This window comes from Herpailurus yagouaroundi, unplaced genomic scaffold (assembly GCF_014898765.1).
Source record: "Herpailurus yagouaroundi ecotype Mexico unplaced genomic scaffold, PumYag 28, whole genome shotgun sequence".
Classification (NCBI taxonomy): domain Eukaryota; kingdom Metazoa; phylum Chordata; class Mammalia; order Carnivora; family Felidae; genus Herpailurus; species Herpailurus yagouaroundi.
This window is the reverse complement of record NW_024412376.1, coordinates 45,390,333-45,414,932: the sequence shown is the minus strand read 5'-3', so window position 1 is coordinate 45,414,932 and position 24,600 is coordinate 45,390,333. Positions and strand designations below refer to the sequence as shown.

General features: G+C 36.4%; 1 protein-coding gene across 4 annotated transcripts in view; it reads left to right on the top strand.

Moving 5' to 3' along the window:
- The window catches only part of GAB1 (GRB2 associated binding protein 1), a 123,576-nt gene extending 103,014 nt beyond the window's left edge, over positions 1-20,562 (top strand). For 2 of the 4 annotated variants that reach the window (XM_040473100.1, XM_040473103.1), the window contains 5 exons: positions 6,924-7,013; positions 8,713-8,806; positions 9,822-9,945; positions 14,895-15,017; positions 18,130-20,562. In XM_040473100.1, coding sequence (XP_040329034.1) covers positions 6,924-7,013; positions 8,713-8,806; positions 9,822-9,945; positions 14,895-15,017; positions 18,130-18,288 — 590 coding nt within the window. In that variant the 3' untranslated portion in view covers positions 18,289-20,562. The remainder of the gene's footprint in view (positions 1-6,923; positions 7,014-8,712; positions 8,807-9,821; positions 9,946-14,894; positions 15,018-18,129) is intronic. The other 2 variants (XM_040473106.1, XM_040473107.1) reach the window with 1 other exon arrangement.
- Positions 20,563-24,600: the final 4,038 nt, after the last annotated feature.

Genomic DNA, 24,600 nt, shown 5'->3' with positions numbered 1-24,600 from the left:
GAACAGAACAAAGTAGGTTCTTAGTTACTTCTGGAGGTTGTGTTCAGTCTTAAAAGTTAAGTGAACTATTGAGAGACAATCCTGAGTTCATTGGCCAGTTGCTTATTTGGTATCTATGCTTAGATACAAAATGAACTGAGAAAGCACCCAGAATAAAAATATATAGTTTAGGCAAAATCAAGAAGAATTGGTTTAGCAAAACAGTAAAGAGATTACTAAAATCATAGTAATTTAAAAAAAAATAAGGTTTTGCTTTTCGTTAGTACTATTCTACTTTTTAAATAAATATACAAGAAAGGAAGCATGAGAGACTATTTAACTTGGCAGTTTGTCAACTCACTTTAGAAAGTTAAAGCGATTCAAGAAAAATATATTTTAAAACCCGAGTAAAGATCTTGGAGCAGTTTGTCTTTAAAAACTTAAGCTGTAAAACAAATGTCTTTTTTGTTCTTCTTCTCATGAAATTCTTCTCATGCATAGCAGCAGATGAGTCTGTTTTACTTTCACATTTTGTGACATCAGATGCATGTCTCAATCTATTGTTCTAGTATCTCTTATTAACTAAACTTCATAATTAGCAAACCGAATTCTATCAAATATGGCTTGATTCGTTTCAAAGCCCAATATAACTGGTTCAACACCCAATATAACCAATTTCTGTGATTGTCTTCTTTAGAAGAGTCTGCAACAAATGAGTGACATTCTGGCCTTGTTTATAACCCCAAATATAGATGTCAGCTGCTGTAGTTAGCAGTTCAGATACGTTTTTCAAATACTTCTGAGTAACTGAAGCTTCAGAAATACATAGATGTTCTTAACATTTATGTTTAATGTATTTTCATGGACCCTTTGCCCGTCACCCAACTTGTGGTAGCTATATTTTCAGCCATACTATTTCTGTCATGATAGTATTTGTTTTGAACCAAGTTTTGGGTATATTAATAGAGGAGAAAAAGCATAATTTATATAGGTTGTATTAAATATAGAAGATCATATGAGTCATTGTAAATGCAGAGCAAATTGTTTTGATTGCTTCCACTAAAATTTATATTTTACTTGAAAATCAAGTTTATAAAGTTTTTGGAAATTTCTGTATTTATTATGGCTTCTCTTAAAGTAAATCATTACATGAACCTACCATATTTGATCACTGCACTGACCTAGGTCCCCCCTACTTCCATCCAGTCTCCTTCTAACATGACGCGGCAGCCATTTGAGCCTCAGATGCTATCTTTATAGTTTGTTTTCTTCAGCTTTGTCCATCCATGGCTTTCTGCAGTAGTTCTGACCATTAGTTATTGTATTGATTTTGATTTATTTCTGGTATTTTTGTACATTAGTCTGATTAGAGTATCTTCAGGTCTTCACCTCAGTATAGGTGAAGACCAGTCCAGATCCAGAAGACGAGTCCCAAGGATCTTCCCTAGATGGGTCTTTTTGGCACAGTTGACATATGGGCTCTAAATGTTTTTTCAAGAGATCTTTTAAAGTTTTTGACTGTGACTAAAAATTAACATACTTTTTATTTTTACTTTTTTAATGTTTATTTATTTATTTATTCACTCTGTTTAGAGACAGAGTGAGCTTGAGCATGAGCCGAGGGAGGGGCAGAGAGAGGAAGAGAGAGGATCCCAAGCAGGCTCCATGCTGAACATGGAGCCTAACTCGGGGCTCGATCTCATGACCTGAGCTGAAATCAAGAGCTGGATGCTTAACTGACTGAGCCACCCAGGTGCCCCAACATGCTCTTTAAAAACTACTTTTATACTATAATAAATGTTTGGGAGTTGGATGAATGATACTAGTAAATAAAACTAGATTTTTAATAAACAACTATTAAGTTTGAATCTCAAGTCAGATTTTTGGTTTAGAGTTAGAATTTAAAAGAAATGAGAATGGAGTGCATTTTTGGAGAGCCTTGCTGGCTCAGTCAGAAGAGCATGAGAGTCTTGATTTTGGGGTCATGAATATGAGTCCCACATTAGGTATAGAGATGACTTAAATAAATACACACTTTTTAGAACAATGGAGTGCATTTTTATAGCATAACTTTTACATGCAGGGGTTTTTTTTTTTTGCTGAAAATTCTTTACCTTCCAATATATAAGTATCATTATTATATTCCTCTTCATACAATGAGACTATTAAAACAGGTGTAAAAGTTTTTCACGATACTACCCGGATTACTTTTTGGAATTTAGCAAAGGATAATAATGTTGTGAATTATCTTTCTTCTTTCTTAATTTTCGAGATGCCTAATGGAAACAAAATGATCTGTAAAACTGCAGAAGAGTAAATATTTTAGGCTAAGATAAACCTGTAATTATACACAAAATAAATGTTCTACTTTGTGCTGAATTTATGTAAGCAGTGCCTATTAAAATAATACTTGATAGTGTACGGACTTTCCAAAAAAGATTGCATCTGCTTATTTGAAACTTGACCTCGTGTGACTTCCTTGACCATATTTGGGGTGACCAACTTTTGAAACAACATTCAGTTGCTCTTAGTTTCCATTTAAAGGACAACAAAAAATTATGGTGTTGATCAGATTAAACACCACCAGCTGTAAGAGAACTGCAGTTCATCCACATAGATTTATGTGCCTGCCATTATAGGATATAGTCTTTGCTGGGTCTTGGGTCTTCGAATACAAGGAAGGTATAAATGGCTTCCCTGAAGAAGCTCACTGTCTAGTGGAAGAGGTTGAAAAGTAAACACATTATCATAATTAGCGTGGAAAGGACTGTGGTTGAGGTAAGCTTTTGGCACTGTTATCTAAGCTCCCCTGAGGAAAGTCTGAGGGGGTGAATGGCAATTAAACGATGGTAGAGGAGGGGAGGATGGCAGAGGTTGTTTTAGTCCGAATAAATGGCATACCCAGATCCTTTAAAAGAGGACAGATGGGACTGGCTGAGTCGCGAGTGGGAGGGAGGAAATCAGATGGGAAGGGAGGACGGGAGTAAAGTATGAATGGAGGAGGGAATGCCAAATGCCTTGCAGGTGCCTGGTCCTGAGGGTGTTATAATCCATGCTAATGAGTCTGGGCTTTATTCTGGGTACACCATTAAAGGGTTTTATGCAGGCAAGTAACATAATCAGGTTAGCCCCTAGAAAGCTCAGTTTAAGATTTAAGGATATGATAGAAAAAAGAAAAAAACCTGTATTCTCTAAAATGTTATAAAAATCACATTTTTTCAGCATCTTCCTCAGAGAGTGCTTCGCTCAGTTTTCCAAATCCAAGGTTCTCAAAGCCTTGGTTTAGAAGTGATTAGATGGGTAAAGGCATAACAAAATCCCTTTCCTCGCTCTCATGGTCCCTCAACTTGGGGACTTAAGTGATTTTTACAAGTTTTAAGGGCATTTAGAATATAAGTGGAAGTCATTTAGCCATACAGTGTGAGCTCTTCACTTTCAGGGAAACAAACCAGGTAAGTGAAGTGCACTTTAAAAACAGGGAGTTTTAGGGGCGCCTGGGTGGCGCAGTCGGTTAAGCGTCCGACTTCAGCCAGGTCACGATCTCGCGGTCCGGGAGTTCGAGCCCCGCGTCAGGCTCTGGGCTGATGGCTCAGAGCCTGGAGCCTGTTTCCGATTCTGTGTCTCCCTCTCTCTCTGCCCCTCCCCCTCCCCCGTTCATGCTCTGTCTCTCTCTGTCCCAAAAATAAATAAACGTTGAAAAAAAAAATTATAAAAAAAAATAAATAAATAAAAACAGGGAGTTTTAAAGAATGGAATTCAGACTTGCAGATTTTTTTATTTTTTTAGGTAAATGAAACAGACTATTGTCATTATAAATATAAATTAAAACTTACAGAATAAAGATTAGAGAGAAAGTAGAAGCTAGAAAGACTCCTAAGAGATCTGCCATGGCAGCTGCTAATAGAGAAAACAAAGCAGGTTTGTGGTGCTGAGTCAAAGGATAAATTCCGTTTTGAACATGTAGTGTGAACGCTGGCGGAATATCCATATGGGGTAGTTGTGCAGAGGTGTAGGTTAGGATCTTCCAGGGAAAGATCTAAACCAGAGATGAAGATTTATTAATTTGTACTCCAAATGAGGGAATAAGTCACATGATCCAGAGATTGACCCCCTCAAGGGTTAAAGTCCAATAGGAATTTCGCCAGTAGTGAACGCTGTCTGCAAAAGAAATAATGTTGCTTTATCTGTTCAAATTTAGTGTAGCTAAAATCAGGTTGCAAACTGCCTTGGATTTAAAAGTTAACGCTCAAATGAGTTCCTCTGCTTACTCTCAGCATTTGAGAATCAATGTATCTCCAAAGTTGGTTTATTTTTGCCTTTACTTTATTATTCTTATTTCTTCTTATTTCATACTTTTCTCCAACAATCAGGGAAACATTCAAATATTTGCCAGTAGACAGTAGAGAAGACAGGGCCACGACAGGCATACCAACACCTTGGATCCGTTTTCACCTTTCTCTCCTCATAAGCAATAACTGGGCTCTCATTTGGGTATGACGTTCATTTCTTTCCGGAACATGAATGTCAAATTGAGTTTGGAGGGATGTAAAGAAATAAAGCTAACAAAATGCCTAAGTGACTCACTACAATTCACTGCCACATTTCCACATTGCGCCTTGAGCCCCAAAATCATCCTCAAGCTTTGCATGAAGTGGAAAATACAGGTAAATTTTATAAATACACTTTTAAAACCGCACTTGATACAATATTTTCTTTTTATTTTTTCAACATTTATTGCTGAGAGACAGAGACAGATCACGAGCAGGGGAGGGGCAGAGAAGGAGGGAGACACAGAATCTGAAGCAGGCTCCAGGCTCTGAGCTGTCAGCACAGAGCCCGATAAAGAGCTCGAACCCACGAACTGTGAGATCATGACCTGAGCTGAAGTCGGACGCTTAATCAACTGAGCCACCCAGACTCTCCAATACAGTATTTTTTATTAAGAAAACCAAGGAGTACCCTTGAGATACTTAAAAAAAACAAGTAGAATTGGTTTGGAGAAGAGATGATCATTTCAGGGTCAGGTATTAGAAAGATCACTATGGGGACTTGTCAGACAATGGAAGAATGGAGAGTTCACAGGCAGGTGGATTTAGCAGTCACATGACCTTGAGTATTTAACTGTAAACATAGATGAACATAACTGAGGGTGCAAAGTTGAGAGATGCTGAGGGTGACCACTGGGAGATAACCACACTGAAAACTCGGAAGGAGGCTGAGAGCTAATGAAAGTGGGTCTTGCTGAAAAGGAGCAGAGCAAAAGACACTGAGTGAACACCACCAAACCAAAAGTTGCTCTGAAAAGCAGTTTGTAATTATTAAATGTCACATTACTCACGAATCAATGATCTGTGGCTTTAAGTAGATGTAAGATCTCAAACTGAACTTAGCAGTTCAAAACTGACCTCTAAACACTGGTTTCTTCGGATTTTCTATTCCCAAAGGGATAGACAATGTGGCCAGCACAGGAGCATACACCAGCAGTGGGAGGTTAGGGGAAGCCTTCATTTGGCCTCCAGTTAATGTTGTGACCCAAGCAAGTCACTTAACCTCTTTCGTCCTTTAAGGGTATCTCATCCATAAAATGAAGAAGCTGGATTTGATCTGTAAAAGCCTTTCGGCTGTAAAATAAGTGTATTTTTCTGTAGTAAACCTTACCCTCTGCCTCTTACTTTTTTTTTTTTTGAAGGGAAGTACATTATTTGGGGGAGTTTATAAAAAGCTGACATCCTCCATTGTTTTAGGAAAGTGCCCTGCCATTGGGGGCCCTGGATAGGTCAACATTAGGGGTAGGATCATGGCCTCAAATTTTATCACTCACATTTTAAACTAAGCCTGCCCCCTTTCTGAATAAACTCAAAGTATTAATTACCTAACTCAGAAAATTGGTTCATTAGAGAAGTCTTCCTATTTTATAACCTAGAGACTCATATTTTCAGAAACTTTTAGCTTTTGGTAGATCAGGTACTAGATATTGTCATTTAATCGGCAAATTCTGATTTTGCCACCTATTAGATGCCGACTAAATTTTGTAATTGCCAAAAAAGAAGTAAATTTGGTGCCACTGAGAAGAGAGCAAATAACTGATTTAATAATCAAATAACTGATTTAAACGATGTTGCTGCTCTAGCGTCCAAGCTTCCTGTGGGAATAAGTGAGGCCACTGCTGGGTGTTAACTCTGTACTTTTCATAAGGCTTTTCAGCAGTACTTACATGTGGCAGAGAGTAAATGAAAAGAAAATAATGGCAACTGAATTTATGCTTTCAAATACTTAAATCAAAGCTAGACAGTCAGCAGTTCCAGAACCTAGCTTCTGATCCTTACAAAATTATGTCACCAGGCAGCTACCAGTATATCCAGGGGAGACAAATGTCAGTCTTGGTTTTAATGTTGGGTTAGCATACACCATGGCATCAACCTGCTTTTCTCAAAGGGCTTTGGTCAAGAGGTAAAGGAATAGTCATATTAAGGTTATTTAAACACCTGAATAAAATTAAGAAAATAATACTATTGGAAAGTACGCCCCGGTACTTTCATATCAGACATCAGACTTCAAAGAAAAGATGTACTTGAGGTCTGATGGAGGTATTTTACAATTATTTAGTCCGGTTTTCTAAGGCATGTTAGAAGAGTAACACGGCACATGGCTTTTCTCCCTTCCCCCAAGTAAAGATAACCACTAACCAGTCTGGTTACCCCACGAACACCCTGCCATCTTTTATAACACTTTGCTTGTTACCCTGTTGCATGCAGCTTCATCCTTTCCCTTGGACTGAGCATGAGTGATGTGTGGCAAGGTTAAAATATTCTCCACAATGAAACTTATGTTTATGCTTTTGAGGTGTGACATTTCTGCTCAGGGCTCTGTGGCTTTTTTACAGAATCCATTTTTCCAATTAAAAAATAACATTATATTAAGAGCATCTTCTTTTTACCAATTAGGTCAAAGTCCTAAAATTTTAAGACCCAAACCCCCTGGTTTAGAGCGAACTGATTCACAAACCATAGGTGACTTTGCTACAAGAAGAAAGGGTATGTACTTTAGCACCGCATGCTGGATGGGGCATTGGGAATTTCTTTATTTTGTGATGTTTTTTCTTAAAAAGTAAAGGAGAAGAGACTTAAATACTACCGCTGTTGTAAATAAAGTTTCCTAGCACGTTATTTCTAAAGTGAATGCTTCCCATAATGTGTGTCTTCCGATTGTCTTTCCATAGACGTAGTAAGTCTACTTGTTATGCCATTAACAGCAGCATGTTAAGTTTGATAATACATGGTATTCAGTCTTGTTCTTTTACATTATTCTCTTAACCTTTTAGACATCAGTGCATTGTTTTCTTTAAGCTTGTTAGCTACTTGTGAGTTCCAAATGTGTCCTTTATTTATATATAATGTTGTATGTATTCTATTCTAAGACAAAATACAGAACCACTTCCATAGATTCATTATTTTATGGCATTATTTAGAATTTGACTGCTAAACTGCCATTAGCCTTTGGGTTTCAAAAAAGTGAAACATAAGGAGTTAAAGAAATACGTTCACTTAGCACAGTATTCTGTGCTGGTCCATTTTAAGGGTATAGATGAGCAAGATTTAAATTTAATCTAGTCTTTAGAAAATCGCACTGAGTTTTTCGTATCGAACAGACAAAAATACTTATAAGCCCCAGTGAATCGACATTGCCCTTTAAAATGACCGCCTATTTTATACTTTGATTGTAATTGTAACATAGTTGATTAAAAATACGAGTTGAGTAAAAGTATGTCTATATATAGACAAAGACTAGAAGAAAGAAACCTAGAAAAATGAAAACTTTTCTTTGGAGTGGCAGAATGAAATGTAATTGGAATATTTACCTAATATGTTTAAATAATCTCCTAAAATATAATTAGCATTAACACGTAATATTGTTTTAGTTCTTCTGAAAAATGTTTCACTCTCATGAAAAAAATGAGAGCTCTGTGGTATGCACTAGCGTGGTAATTGCCTATTGTGATAATGAGGTAAATAAACAAAGACCACTTATAACTCAGGCTAATAAGAATATTATTAGTGTGTTTATTATTTAATTTGATATAAAGGATATTGTTGGTTAAATTAAGCTGAAAATTCAAGGTAATTGTTCAATTAGGCCTTCTCTCAGCTGAGTGTGAGTCTTAAAATATTATTACTTTTATTTGTTTTCAGACTGGGCTTGAATTAATTTAAAAGATTTAGTGAATTCTGTTTTCAGTTTTTGATTTTATCAGAGTTTTGTATTTAATACTTTTTTGTACGTCATACATATAGCTGTACAACTGATGCTTCAATATTGAATAGAAATGTTTTTACATAGATTAAATCTCCATACTTGAGAATAAAATTATTTAAAAAAAAAAGAAATAAGGAAGTAATGAAAACTGTACATCAAATAACTGTTAAGGAATTGGGTCACATTACCCTTTCTTTAGTTTATATTCATAAAATATTAAATTAAGGAGCAACATGATGTAATAGAGCTTTAGACTTTGAATCAACAATCGTGAAACATTATCTGATTTAGCTTTTGTCACTAATTATTTAGCTCGGTAACCTTGGGCAAATCACTTAACACCCATGAACTTCGTTTCATGTATGAAACCATTGGTCTTAGGTGTGTTTGGCTATAACACATAAGTAGAGACATAGAGGATCTTGTTTTGTTTTTCAAATGTCTGTATACTGAAGCCTCTTTTTCTCTCTTTCATTTCAGCCAAGCCAGCACCTTTAGAAATAAAACCTTTGCCAGAATGGGAAGAACTGCAAGCCCCAGTTAGATCTCCCATCACTAGGAGTTTTGCTCGAGAGTAAGTCTTTGTTTGAAATGTGTACCTTGATTGTTCACTATGACGGAAAATACCTGAAACAGTGGTTCCCAAAGTATAGTCTGGGGACCCCCCCCCTTTTTGGGGTTCTGTGAGGTGAAAACTATTTTCATTAAGATTCTAAGATGGCATTTGCCTTTCCACTCCTGCTTCTCTCATGAGTGCACACTGGAGTTTTCTAGGGACCGCGTAACGTATGATCACATCCCCGAGACAGCTAATAAATAGAATGTGTATTTGTGTACTCTGGGTTTTAAAAAAAATGTTCTCTTATTTGTAATACAGTAAATAGATACAACCTATATAAACAAAAAGTTCCTCAGGGTTCCTGGTAATGTTCAAGGGTATAAAGCATTCATGAGGCTAGAAATTTCTCAGAACTACTGATCTGGCAAATACGGTAGTTTCTTGGCAGAGGTTATTTAATCAGAATTTGCTAAAATGTACATAGAAGAGGCGCCTGTCTGGCTCAGTCAGAAGAGTATGCAATTCTTAATCTCTGGGTCGTGAGTTCAAGCCCAACATTGGGTGCAGAGATTATAAATATAAATTTATATATTTAAATTATGTATTTATACAGAGATATAAACAAACAAATATATATAGGTAATTAAAGGATATGTGAAGTTATAAACTTGCGTTAAATATGTGTTCATGTTTTATGTTTACATATAGGTAGCTGTATTTAATAGAAACTTAAATCTTCCTTTTCATGTCTGTGACTTTCTACTTGTCCCCCAAATCATTAGCAATACTTTTTTTGTTTTACACAGGAATTTGATGCCCAAAGGCCTACTTTTTACAATATAGCTATAAATATTAGGTGTGCATTTGAGGGTTTGCAGTAAGTTGTAATGAATAAATGTGTACAATATATGATTGTAAACTTTAGTGACTGTTGGTGAAAGAATGTAAACGATCACTCATTTTTATCTTGGAAGTGATTTTAGAAATTGTTGTCAAGGTTTAGGTTTGTAACGGTAATCTCTTTAATTAGTTCCTCTAGATTTCCCTTGTCTCCCCGACCGGATTCAGTGCATAGCACAACTTCAAGCAGTGACTCACACGACAGTGAAGAGAATTATGTTCCCATGAACCCAAACCTATCCAGCGAAGACTCAGTATGTAAAATTTGCACCTTAACTTCTGTCTTCCTGAGCAGCCCTTCCAAGTTGTGCACCTTTCTTCCAGTCTCTAAATCTGGCCCTTACATCCTTCTTTATATACTTAAGGAAACAGGATAGAAGACAACTTTTTAAAATGCTTTTTAAAAATAGCATTGTAAAATTTGAAGCCGATAATGGGTCAAAGTGTAATGCCAGTATTTATAAAGTAGATTAAAAATGAGTTAAAAATCATAAAAGCTTTCTAGTTATATTTATTTTTGAGAAATAATTGATTTTTGAAACTGTTCAAGAAAATATACTAGAAGCATTTCATAATGCAGTTCTCCAGAACCTCTTCATGGCACTCTTATAGTGAAGTGATCTTCTATAGGAGGTCTTTTGATAATCTTCAATAATACACTCTTAGATAAGGCTTAAAGATTAAAGACCTGTTACAAACCTAACTTGTTTCATATTGGCTGTATTACCACAAGGCACAAGAATTTTGTAATCATAGCAAGCCTGCGTTCCCCAGAAATTAGATAGTTGCCAGAAAATACTTCAGATACTTAAGAATACAAACCCATTTTAATTTTTAAAAATATTTTGCTTATGTTTTCCCTCTAATCAAATTCAATTCTTGCTCTGCTATTTGTATTTTAGTAGATTAGTGTATTGGTACTGATTAGGTTCACCTCTGAGTAACAGACATTTGTCTCTTTGTCGTGTAAATAAGTCCAGAGAGAGTCTAGCCAGGGTTGTGTGGCAGCCCTGTCCTAGGAAGCCCTTAGGGATGCCTGCCCCTTCCAGCTCTCCAGTCCACCATCTTCTGGGTGTGGCTCACATGCTCCTAGAACAAGATGCTGCTGCACCAACACTTCACATCCCAAGCTACAAAACAGAGGAAAGGAAGAAGAAGCAAGGGTACAGCCTAACTAACTGCCTTATAAAGAAGGTTCCCAGAAACCGCCATACACACAGAGACACAAAGGGGCTGGGAACCATAGCTTTTCTTCTGAGGGACAGCGGGCCTGACTAAAAATCCCATTCATGTGAGAGAGGGGAGGGCAGATATTATCAGGGCACAACCAGGTAGTATCTGCCAGGAGAAGCAGAAATCTGATGTCAAAATTTGGAAGGATTAACATTTTAGTGGCTTTATTTTCTTTAATTTTTTTTTTAACGTTTATTTATTATTGAGAGACAGAGAGACACAGAGCGTGAAGAGGGGAGGGGCAGAGAGAGGGGGACACACAGAATCTGAAGCAGGCTCCAGGCTCTGAGCTGTCAGCACAGAGCCCGACACGGGGCTCGAACTCACAAACTGCGAGATCATGACCTGAGCCGAAGTTGGTCGCCTAACTAACTGAGCCACCCAGGCGCCCCAGCTTTATTTTCTTTAAAACAATACTCTTTAGGGATTCAAAATACAAAGTCCATTTCTCTCGACATGTTTTATGTCTTTAATGTACTTTAGGCAAAAACAGATTCCTCACAACCCTATGTTGTCAGGAAACAAAATTAAGTGATTTGAAAAGCTTGATTTGGTGCTTAAACTCACTTTAAAATACCAAATTTTGGCAGTGCTCAGTATGAATAAGATAATGTAAAATATTTACATCAGCCTGGATTAGAATACAAACCAGCTATATCAATAACACTTTCCCTAATTTTAAGGCACAGCAATTTTTATTAATTGGCTTCTGCTTTGGGATTCACTGTTTTTCAACTTGATAAGTGGTGTTTTATTATTTTTATTACCTTATTTTTTTCTCATTATAGCAAATAGACTGGGAAAAGTCTACATAAATCCTCAGTGCTACATCAGAGTACATATTATCATCAATTTTAATCTTTAGGTGGCTGAATGGACTTTTTATTACAAAAGTAACTTTTTTCTGAGATACTAAAGCGTGTCCTTTTGCCTGAAATAGTAAATTACCATAAAAATTTTGCAAAGGGCATGTAATAGGAAAGTTTGGAAGTGTGATTTATCATGAAGGGAAAAGACTAGAGAGAAAAATATTACAATCAAAAAGTCAAAGGAAATAAAAATATGAAATTGTTTGTTCTTTTATACCTCGTAAGATATAAAACATTAAGCCAGAAAGGTATTTTTGCCTGCCAGCTGGTGAATTTCTGAAATACTTAGGTCCTAAGTGTTAGAAAAAGCAAAAATGTTCTGGGTGAAAATATCTGCCCACCATTCACAATAGAAAAACCAGCCACCATTTCCATCTCTTCACACTGCCAGCTGCAAGGGTTGATCATAATCCGGACAACTCTTCCTTAGAAAAGAATGTGATAGTTACAGGATTATTTTCCACACCTCTTTGCAGTTAGTGCATTAAAGGTATACCATAGAAATTCACAAGATGTCATTGTGCCTGGATTGATCAGTAAAAAAAATTTGTCTTGGAGAAGTTGAGACAGGATCAGATCAAACCTGGCTTATACCTACAATGAAGATTAAATTCTATACATTGACGTTTTGAAGCATGACTTATTTCTCATACTAGTGATCACGGAGCAGGTGGTGTTTAATGAAACAGTGAATTGGTGGTGCTGCCTGTTAATTTATAGAAAGATCCAAAGTCAGACATTCGTGAGGTGAACCCTTAATGTGACACCTAAAATGTGAGGTACCACACGTCACTATTAAAGACATGAATATTGTTATACAACAGTAACAACAAAAATACCTTCAATAACTTTTCACATTTTAAAAAGAATTTTAGAAAAACAAAGCACAACTGTTATCTTTTTTCTTAATTCACAGAACATTTGTGATAACTCCTAGAATCTTAGGGTTTTTCTAAACTGTTTTGGGAAAATACTGGGTTAAAGGCTAGAACGCAGAGACAGGCTGTTCGTTGTTGAAATTAGATCTAAAGCAAATGGACTGCCTTGCAGGGACACAAATTTTAACAATATTTAAAGATGAAAAATTTCCAATTCTAATAATAACTAGACAGAAAACAGTTTAACCAGCAATTCTGAGACATTTCTCTGTAGGAACAACTTACTGAAAGTAAATGTGTACATCATATGAGCTCGTGTGTTCCTTTCACGAGCCTTGCAATAGTATGAACAACCGTAGGCATTTCCAATTAGGGGTATTCCAGGTGGGGGTTCTTTCACAAGTCACATTTGAATACAAAATTGTACACACACACCACTCCCCTGCTTGATATTTTTACATGAGAATGAAATGTAGAGTCATTCAGAAAAAAACCCAAAAAACTAGTTTCTTTATAAATTAAAAAAAAAGGGGGGGAGAGGGGAATGGCTATTTGTTCATAACCTTTTTTGTGCCTTACATGTTATTGTTAAAATTTTTTTTTAGTGTTTTATCACCAGTAGTTGGTAAATTCAGTTTAAAACTCTGTTCCCACAGGGGTGCCTGGGTGGCTCAGTCAGTTAAGCGTCTGACTTCAGCTCAGGTCATGATCTCATGATTCGTGGGTTCGAACCCCACGTGGGACTCTGTGCTGACAGCTTAGAGCTCGGAGCCTGGAGCCTGCTTCAGATTCTGTATCTCCCTCTCTCTCTGCCCCTCCCCTGCTCACGCTCTGTCTCTCTCTGTCTCTCAAAAATAAAACAGCGTTCCCACAAATAGAGCCCTCACATTCCAGCATGCAGGTTGCTTGCTCACATTACACACAGTATGTAATGTGTCGAGTAGACTGCATAGTACTGCATTCATGAGTACATGCAGTTCAGACCATGTCCTGCTCACTAAGCTGTGGGCCCTGGCACAGAGCTGGGTAGCCCCACAGGAAGGAGCACCATTTTCTAATTCACAAAAATGTTTCACGCAGGCTGTCAGCAGCCCTGCTTCAAATGAGGGAATAGAGTCAATATTGAAAATTCTAGCAATTATCTTTTTCCTAAATCACAGCTTACTCTGTGTGACTTGAGCAAAGACAAAAGGAGTAGTGATATATAAAAGGATTAGCAGATCCAGGTTTATGCAGTTTCCAAATTGTTTTGTTCATCATAACAAGTATAATTTTAAGTATATCACATCGTTAAGGTTTTCTTCAAAAGTATGTGAGTATTCCTATCTCTGTGATAGAAGACAAAAGAATGCTAGCTGCTAGTAAATATATAGTCTCGCCTATGAGAAGTCCAGAACATTTCTGGGTGAGGTTCAAAGCAGCAAGGCAGAGAAACAAGGCATTTGTTGGCACACCTTGGGAAGGATTGTCGTAATTCACATAGAGGTCATATGTAGGGGCGTCAGTTCGTGTCATGCTTTCCTTCTTATGAGCATTGATCTTGAAGTTCCTAACATCCTGTTGATTTTGCATTTTTCTGCCTTAAGCTTTTTTGTTTTTGTCATGTATTGCTGTCCTCTATCTGTCCTTTATCTGTTTATGGAGAGTAACCCTTGTATTGTACAATTCCTAGTAGGACAGAAGGGATAAGGCTAAAGAGAAGACAGAAGAAATTAAGAGCTAAAAATTCCAGGTTGAAACAAAGCGGACTTTGCCAGTGCAGTCATTGTTTGTAGGCTTTAGTTAACATACATATTCTAAGCTAAATTTTAGCGTGAAAGTCTTAAAATACAGAACTTTTTAAAAATTTTAATTAGAAAGCAAGGAATGAAAGGATCCAGTAGTTTAAAAATATAATCGAGTAAAGATATCATTTAAATAATGTTCAGTTGGAGCTATTGCAGCCAACTCTAGCTTGATGTTTTGGTCTTAGTTTGAACCCAGTTTGACTCTTGAAACCATGTTTAGCTTACTCTAAAGCCTAGTTGTAATCAGTTCTGTTATATATATCACATATGTTCCTCCAATCCTAAAAGCAGATTTAATTTTCTCAGAAGACATTTTTTTTTTTATTAAACCATAGCCTCTTAAAATAAATATTTTGGCTTTGGTAGATGGCAGACAAAATAAGCAACAGGTCTCGTGGATGTTCGATAGTAGATTTCATTGTATCACCATTTTCAGAATCTTTTTGGCAGTAACAGCCTTGATGGGAGAAGCAGTCCTATGGTCAAGCCCAAAGGAGACAAACAAGTAGAATACCTAGATCTGGATTTAGATTCTGGGAAATCCACACCACCACGTAAGGTAAGTGAAATCTCATTCTATAGACAAAATTAGCTCACCTTTTAAAGCCAAAGAATCATGTTTCCTTTGGGGAAATTTTATTAGTATGTTTAATTTAAATTTAGCAAAGTCTATTACTTAATATTGTTTCATAAGTCACAATTAACAAAGTCATGGAGAGTAATCCCTAATGGTATATAATAGAAATTATACACGTTCTCCTCTTTTAGTGGTTACTGTTGAAATGCCTACTTTACAAAATCTTGTCTTCATTCTCTTTCCAGTGTTAGCTCACATTATTCCCCTTTTGATTTACATGCTATTTTTGTCCAAAGTTTTGGTTTTTTACTTTTGTTAAACCACAGATTACACATTAGTAGTATTCTGGGTTTTTGTTTTTTTTTTAATGTTTATTTATTTTTGAGACAGAGAGAGACAGAGTGTGAGCAGGGAAGGGCAGAGAGGGAGGGAGAACACAGAATCTGAAGTAGGCTCCAGGCTCCGAGCTGTCAGCAGAGTGCGACACGAGGTTCAAACTCACTGACCGCGAGATCATGACCTGAGTCACAGGACGCTTAACCAACTGAGCCACCCGGGCGCCCCAGTAGTATTCTTATTATATAGGTAGTGCTTACTTAACATTGTCCTACATATTTACCACCTTCCCTTTCTTATCATTCCATCTTGTTCCTCAGTCTTTCCTGTCATAATAATTTTTTCTTCCTCCTGAAATACATTCTTTAGAAGTTCCTCTTGTGGAGGTCTGTTAGTAGTAAATTCTTGCAATTTTTGTTTGAGGGAAATGTCTATATTGTGCCCTCATTTTTGAAAAAGAGTTTTTTTGCGTTCACAGTTCTTGATTGGCAATATACTTCTTTCAACACATGGAAGATACTATTCACTATCATCTGGCTTCCATTGTTCCTACTGAAAAGTATGTTGTCAATCTAGTTACAGTTACTCTATAGATAATTTGTCTTTTCTGTCTGGCTGATGTTAACATCTTTTCTGTATCTTTGGTATTCTGCAGGTTTACTACAGTGTGTCTAGACATCTAGACGTAGATTTCTTTTTATCTATCATGCTTGATGGAAGTTGTGCTGTTCTTATTTCTGGATTTGTATTTTTTATCAGTTCTGGCAAAGTCCCAATCATCTCTTTAAATATATAGCTTTTCCACTCTTCCTTTTATCCTCTCATTTGAGGTTTCTTATTAAAGATTAGTCAGAACATATTCTATTTTCTGTGCCTCTTTTCACTTTTTCATATTTTGTCTTTATTCATCTCTTTGTTCTTACTTGGATTATTTCTTTAGTTCTATCACCAGGTACACTAATTCTCAATTATTCTGTTTAACCCATTGTTTAATTTTTAATTTCAATTATTTTTAGTTCTAACATGGAATTTTGCTCTTTTGTTTCCAATATGCATAGCTGTTTTGAATAGCTTATTTCTTTCATGATATTTTATTCCTTTTATTTAGTTTTATTTTTTAATTCCTTTGAAGATTTTATACACACATAATTTATTCTGTTTATGCAATCATTTCAATATCTGAAGTCCTTGGAGGTCTGAATCTGTTTATTGTTTCTGCTCACACTCTTGATGGCTTGTTTCCTTCCATGTTTTATACACTTTTTGCAAATTCATTTTGCTGAGTCTATCTGAGAATCCTGCAGACTTCAGTTTCCTTCAGAATAGATTTACATTTTCTTCTGCTGGGAAGCAATGTGCTACAACTATAGGACCACCTCAGTTTGTTTCATTGGTCCCTAGCTTAACAGGATAGCCTCAGATTCGACACACCCTCCCACTGCGGGCCTCCTGATTGCATTGCTGAGATTGACATTCATCTGAAGACAACAGTTCCTGTAAAGTTTACATTGAACAGCTCTTCATGCCCTGTTTCCCTCACACATTGGGTATTTCTCTTACTTTCTAGAGAGCCCGGCAACACATTAATAATTCTGTTTGGGGACGCCTGGGTGGCTCAATCAGTTAAGCGTCTGACTTTGGCTCTGGGCAAGATCTCACCATCTGTGGGTTCGAACCCCACGTCGGGATCTGTGCTGACAGCTCAGAGCCTGGAGCCTGCTTCAGATTCTGTGTCTCTGTCTCTCTGCCCCTCCCCCGCTCACGCTCTGTCTCTCAAAAATAAATAAATGTTCAAAAAAAATTTTTTTTTAATGTTTGTTTATTTTTTGAGAGAGAGAGAGAGAGAGAGAGAGAGAGAGAGAGAGAGAGAGAGACAAGAGCACAAGCAGGGGAGGAGCAGAGAGAGAGGGAGACACAAAATCCGAAGTAGGCTCCAGGCTCTGAGCTGTCAGCACAGAGCCCGACATGGGACTCGAACCCACAAACCGTGAGATCATGACCTGAGCTGAAGTCAGTTGCTTTAAGCAACTGAGCCAACCAGGTGCCCCAATAATTATATTTGTTTTAAGTTAGTTAGTATCTACTTGTATTTTAGAATAAGAGGTCGTGTCATCCTATGTAGTTTGCCATTCTTGAAATATTGTTTTTCAAAAAACATTTCTCAGCTCTGCAAGTCAACACTGGTACATGTTCTGAGGATTTGAAAAGGTCAAGGTTAAGCTAAAGGGAGAAGCAAGCTGTGTATCTTAAGATGAACCAAATGGGGCGCCTGGGTGGCGCAGTCGGCCAGGTCACCATCTCGCGGTCCGGGAGTTCGAGCCCCGCATCGGGCTCTGGGCTGGTGGCTCAGAGCCTGGAGCCTGTTTCCGATTCTGTGTCTCCCTCTCTCTCTCTGCCCCTCCCCCGTTCATGCTCTGTCTCTCTCTGTCCCAAAAATAAATAAACGTTGAAAAAAAAAAATTTTTTTTAAGATGAACCAAGTGTCTGTGATCCTTATTTTATAAGAATTTCATCTGTGTTGGGAGCATTCATCTAAATTCTTACATACAGTGATTTTAAATTTAAGGGGAAAACAGTGTACAGTGAGGAGAAAAACAACATTGTTAAATTGAAGTAATGTTATTTTTGTATGTATGTGACCCAGTAGAACTTCAAGAGTTATTTACAGGGCATGAGTGTCTATGTTTCAAGGCTAAATTTCACCAAGAAGAACTCTCTTATACGTGGGGTTTTATGGTTTTCTTTCTTTGCTTTTTAGCAAAAGAGCAGTGGCTCAGGCAGCAGTGTAGCTGATGAGAGAGTAGATTATGTTGTGGTTGACCAACAGAAGACTCTGGCTCTAAAGAGCACTCGGGAAGCCTGGACAGATGGGAGACAGTCCACAGAATCTGAAACACCAGCCAAGAATGTGAAATGAAAATATTGCTTCGCTGTTTCTGAATAACGAGAACTGAATTGTAAACATAAATCCTGTTTGAGATGACCTGACACTTCTATTCTAGGTAGATCCTCAACTGAGTACAATTGAAGTCAGAGGACTTTTCACACATAATCAAGCAATTTAGACTGTAAATGGTGCTTTGTGGTATCTCAACAATCCATAACATGTAAATAATGTGGGAAAATACTATTGTTTAGCTCCCAGAGAAACATTTGTTCCATAGTTAACACACTTGTAGTATTACTGTATTTATGCACTTTTTCATTTAAAACGTTGGTTTGGGTATTCCCAAATGTTCCTTAACATAATTCCTTTGGGAGTTCTTGTTTTTCCTCACACTACTCTATATAACAATACTAAGTTAACTAAGCTACTTTTAGATTTGGAAATTGCTCTTTAAACTGCACTCTAACAACATTAAAATGAGAAGTAGATTTACAATTTACCTGTCTACCTGAAACATCAGGTGATAGCCATTAGCCTAAACTACACAGTATAGACGGGCTCGTCATTCACTGCGTTCCAAAGTGCTGAGGATAATGTATGTACTGGTGTCAGGAACTAATTCTCTGGTTCATGTACATTTAGTTTTCAATGGTGGAACTTTATTATATTTTGTTAATTACAGTGTTTTTGGTTCATTGAGTGAAGATTCTGCCAGGTGGGATCTTGCACCTTGGGAAGACTGAATAATTACACTATCAAGTAAGCCTACAGATCACTTACCGGCATGCAGTGATGATGTGCTCTCACACTTGTTAACATGTATTAAACTTTACATTATTTGCAAAGATAGATTATATAACCAGGTACGTACCAGGCACTGATGTGCTAATACACTGATCAGGTTTAGACAATGAGCTTTAGTTGTGTTCTTGTTAGTCCTAATATTGGTTTCCAATTTGGACTTAAGGAAACATTCACTGTTAGTTATAGCAACATACTGTGATTTTTTTTTTAATTAGACAGTAATTCAGATTTATTACTCTAAGAATGAAATTCTATCTTTTGACACCATAGTGCCCTTTCTATGATTTTTTTAACTTTACTTAATATTCTTCTTGGCCTTATATTTAAATCCCTATGCAATTAATATTTTATATCTACATTTTTTTAAAAAAATAGATGTTCTATAAGTGATTCTTGTATGTAGCACCAGTTGCTTTTCCAGTAAAAGAATTAAGGATTTTGTACTGTGATTTATATTCACTGCCCTAATTTGAGAAACTTTGGAGTATTGTTATAATGTGAAATCTTAGAGTCATGAACCTCTTCCAACCAGATGTCTGAAATCACCAGAGGAATTATATAATTCTGTCTCACCTGTAATACGGTCCTGTGATACGGATATCAAAACCACAAATTATATATAGTGAGACTACAGTTGTATTTATCTGTTTTGGCTTTGCAGTGTAATTTAGAAAGCAGGTATAATTTGTTTGTTTGCTTGTTTTTTTAACTAAGTTACAAACAATCTCTTATGTATTGATTTGGGACTTACTAACAGTTTTTGGAGGAGGCAGAGATAAGAGTACCCACAGCTGAGGCATGACTCCCTCCATTCAGACCTCTAACTGTTGCCTGAACACACAGATGTGCCCTGATTTCTGGTCTTTTGGCCATAGTACTGTGCCTAATCAATGTAATGGGTTTATTTCCCCAATCCACGAACTAAAATTGTTCATAACAAGATGAATTGTAGACTAGTAACATTTGATGCTTTTAAATGTTTGCTTCTTTTTAAACAAAAACTAAAACTCAGAAGTGAATTTTCAGATGGATTTTTAAATAAAAAAGATTGTTTGAATTTGGTGTGCACAAGCTGTTTTGTAGTGAAACCACAAAATAAAATCCAAAGTTACTGAAATGTGCCTAAACCATTAAAACACACAACACAGTTGATGTGTGAAGATGCTAAATTGTGTTATGTGGAAAATGAATGTATTTTCAGAATTATAACACAATAAGTATATTATTAATTCAAAAATGGAATCTTATCAGAAGAGTTCTAAGGCAAATAGACTTTTAGTGCAGTTTTTCAATTTTTTACAAGTTACCTTTTTGAAGAGCTGCAGCATTCTAATTGGTCGAAGTTTTTCCCATTGTGCAGAGTAATCTAATAACTGAAATGTGTTAGACAGTTTTAGCAAATGAAATCACATTATACATCGTATTAACAGATTAAAAGATAGTTTCTTACAGAGCATTATTTTCCAAACATTTGTTGAATAAAATTTTGTGTAACCCCAACACATAAAGCCTGAAAAGTTCGTTTTGTCAGTATAAATATTTTGGGTTCACATTTAAGTTTATTTTAGTCCATTACTAGGAATAGAATTTGTGAATAACACAAATGTGTAATTGGCATTATAGAGTTGGTGGAAAACCTCAGCAGCCCATTTATTTTTAGATCTTATTTTATTTGCATACTATCAAGAAAATTTGGGTTCACACAAACATAAGTAAGTGTAAATAATAGCAGGTTTTAAACACACATCTCAGGAGGTTCTTTAATTAGAGATAGCTGAAGTTATATTCCAAGGTTTAAAAAAAATAAATTATTCTGGTAGTAGAAGTTAATACATAAGCATTCTCCAGTATGGTTTAAAAAAAAGGGGGGGGGGATATTTAACACATTAGAATGTGCATTTTTATTAAGTTTTCAAAACTTAATTTGATTCAAACCTTTTGAAAACCCTAATCACCTCCAAGAAGCTGAGTTTTGGCCCAGTGAGAGTTGAAAGCCACTGGTTAATCATGTGACAAAAGTCAGAAGTCTTTTTCTCCCACATGTTTGATGTTCTTACTTTCTATTCCTTATTTTGAAAAACTGTAAAATCTTATGAAGGTTTGAATACCAAAGCACAGTTCTGCTTTCAAGAATTGAAATTTAAACTTGAATAATTTAAGCTACTTAAGCCACAAAAGGTATCACTTAGTAAGCTATAAAAGATGATTTTTATCTACACTCTAGTTTATACAATTTCATCTTTATTTTCATCAATACCTTGTAAGCTACTGTGAGCATTTTAGAGAATTCCATAAAGGTACTATGAATGTGTGTGTGTGTGTGTGTGTGTGTGTGTAGCATTGTATTTAATCCTAGACTAAATTTGATACAGAAAATACTGCTATACTTGCATCTTAAGGTCATGCATCAATTTCTTCTGGACTCTTTGTATTTAATTAATGGGGGTCACAATCTTCGTATTCATAAATGCATTTAAACTGGAAATTGAACACCAGTGTTTGTCTTTCTTTTTCTACTAGTAGGAAGTTGTCTGCTTACCCCCTTTAGTGAAAAGGTATTTTTGATGTTTTTTAAAATGTTAGCTACTTTATGCCTGTACTATAGACACTGATCATAATTCTTGGATGCTTTCAAACACTCTTAGTGCCTCTTTCTTTGGCCCATTGAAAGTACTGGTTAGTAGTATTTTGAATGAATACAAAGCCAGTAAAGTTATAGAGACAACGAGGTGAGCCTGTCCCTCCTAATCCTGTCCTGGGTCATTCCCGTAGGTCTTGTCCTTTATTGTCAGATAAGCAATCAGCTCCATAGCAGGGATTGTACATATGACCAAATCAAGTGATTACAGGGAGAGAGACTTCTATCCTAGGGTAAGACTTCTTGTCAGTAACATCTGATATGTTATATGTAAATCTGTATGTAATTTAAAATACAGCTCTTAGATGAAAAGCCATGGTGTATATAAATAATGTAGACATTATGGACTTGATAAGATGAAAAGTTGATTGTTGGGTTGTGGAGATAATTGGTTTTTACTCTGACTAAATATGTTTATTACTACAACTTGAAATAATTTAGTTTGTCTTCTCTTCCATAGACGTAACTTTCTTTCGGTTCATTATAATGTCTGTTATGAGTCTCAACAAACTGTTTAGTCAACGGATTAACGTAGCTTCTACTTTCTTAACATAGAAAGACATGGACTTGTGTGAGTTGTTGTAATCTGAATCAATTGTTGATAATCATCCCAAATTTCAACAGCAAAATCTTATGTATAAGTTTATTTTTCCCTCTTGCACAACTTCTTTTGTAAAGATCCAATTGTAGATATTTTCTGCTACCAAATAAAACTTTTCAAACAGTTTGGTTTCAAGACTTCAGTCAGTTTGGATACTGAGATTGTAAACCAAAGACATATAAATTTATATTTCTAACCCTTCCTCAGAGTCTTTATCTAAATCAAAAACCCAACTCTGCCATTAACTATATGTTGTCCCTTGAACAACATGGGTTTGAACTGTGTGAGTCCACTTATTCACAGATTTTTTTCAGCAAATGCAGAGCAGTATTCTAAATGTAATTTCCTTATGATTTTCCTAATAGCATTTTTCTAGCTTATTTATTGTAAGAATACGGTATCTAGTACATGTAACACAAAATAGGAGTTAATTGTTTATATTATCAGTAAGACATTAGGTCAACGGTGGGTTATTAGTAGTTAAGTTTTAGAGGAATCAAAAGTTATATGCATATTTTTGATTGCGCAAGGGGTCCGTGCCCCTGAGTCTTGTTCAAGGGTCAGCTGCACTTCCCAGCCTTACGTCTATAGGGGTCACTCATTTTCTGCAACAAAGATTGCACTAGATCATGCTAAAGTACAGTAAACACACCCTAAATAGGAAAAGCTTCTGAGACGGTTGCCACATGCATATGCTCTTGTTATCCCCTCATCTAACCAGTACAACCAGCCTTTTGTTGAAGAGAAGGCCGAGAAGTAAGGGTCTGCATGCAACCTTCTCCATCAGAAAATACTTTCTATATATAAAACACGACTTGGGAAATGATAACTGGCTGGGCTTTTTCATTTCTATGAGAGTTTCCAAACACCTGTACTACTTCATAAAACCCCAAGAAGGACCATGTGAGTCCTTTGGCCACTCATTCCAGCATTTTGCAACTTTGACTCATTAAATCGTATTTGGGAAGTTCTGGGAGGGTGAGGTTATCTTCTCTGAGATCATTCTCTCCTCATCTGTGTTTCTATCACCTTGTAAATGATGAAATTTCTGACTATTTGCATATTATTTCTTTGGGGAAAAAAGCTGCTTTGATAAACACTTTCTGAGTTACAGTTTTATTAGGAGAGTTTTATGGAGAATAACTTGGCAATTCTGTGAATGTGTGTTGTTGCATATTTAAAAACTGAGTCAATGATAGGAGGCATTTTATTAACTGTCGTGATGGGTAACATTCCTCCCTTCAGTTCCCTGTTTTATTACAAAAAGTGTTTTTGTAATAAAATAAGTTGAACATATATAGAAAACTAAGTTTCTAAGATGTGTTTCTATACTTCATTAGACAGAATTTTATTACTATTGCCGTGGTTATCTTGGTGATTAACTCTTAGCATAATGTAGCTCTGATTTTGTGTTCTGTGTAATGCCCAGAACATTTATAACACGCAGTGTGAGGGATGTAGAGTGTACAGAAAAGAAAAAAAAAATGCCCCCAAAAGCCCACTTTCTCAAGTACCAGTATTGTGATGGTTGTGTCATCGTGGCTAGGCTGTGGTGCCCATGTGTTTGGTCAAACACTAGTCTAGATGTTGCTGTGAAGGTGTTTTGTAGATGTGGTTAAAGCAGATCACCATCCATAATGTGGATAGGCGTCATCCAATCAGTTGAAGGTTTTAAGAGCAAAAACTGAGGTTTCCCACAGAAGAAGGATTTCTGCCTCAAGACTAGCGTAGAAATCCTGCCTGGATTTCCACCCTGTCAGCCTGCCCTACAAATCTCAAACTTGCTGGCACACAGTTGCGTGAACCAATTCCTTAAAATAAATCTCTCCGATGGATGGATGGATAGATCAGTTGATTGATTCTCTTGGCTCCTTCCTCTTAGAGTAACAAAATTGGTAACCCCACCTATTTTTCTTATTTGGTTTTTATGATGGTGTATTAGTTTGCTAGGGCTGCCATGACAAAGTATCATCAACCGGGTGGGTTAAAAACAGAAACTTAATTTCTCACAGGTCTGGAGGCTGGAAGTCCAGTTATCAAGGTGTTGACAGGTTTGGTTTCTTCTGTCTTCTCTCTATGACCATTCATCTCTTCATGCACATCCTGGTGTCTTTCTTATAAGGACACTAGCAGCATTAGATTAGCACTTATGCTTATTAGAGCATAGGATTCCTTATGACTTTATTCAACCTTAATTACCTCTTTAAAGACCCTATCTCTAAAAGCAGTTACTCTCTGAGGTACTTGGGATTAGGATTTCAACATTAGTTTATGGGAGGGGGAGAGGTGTGGACAGAAT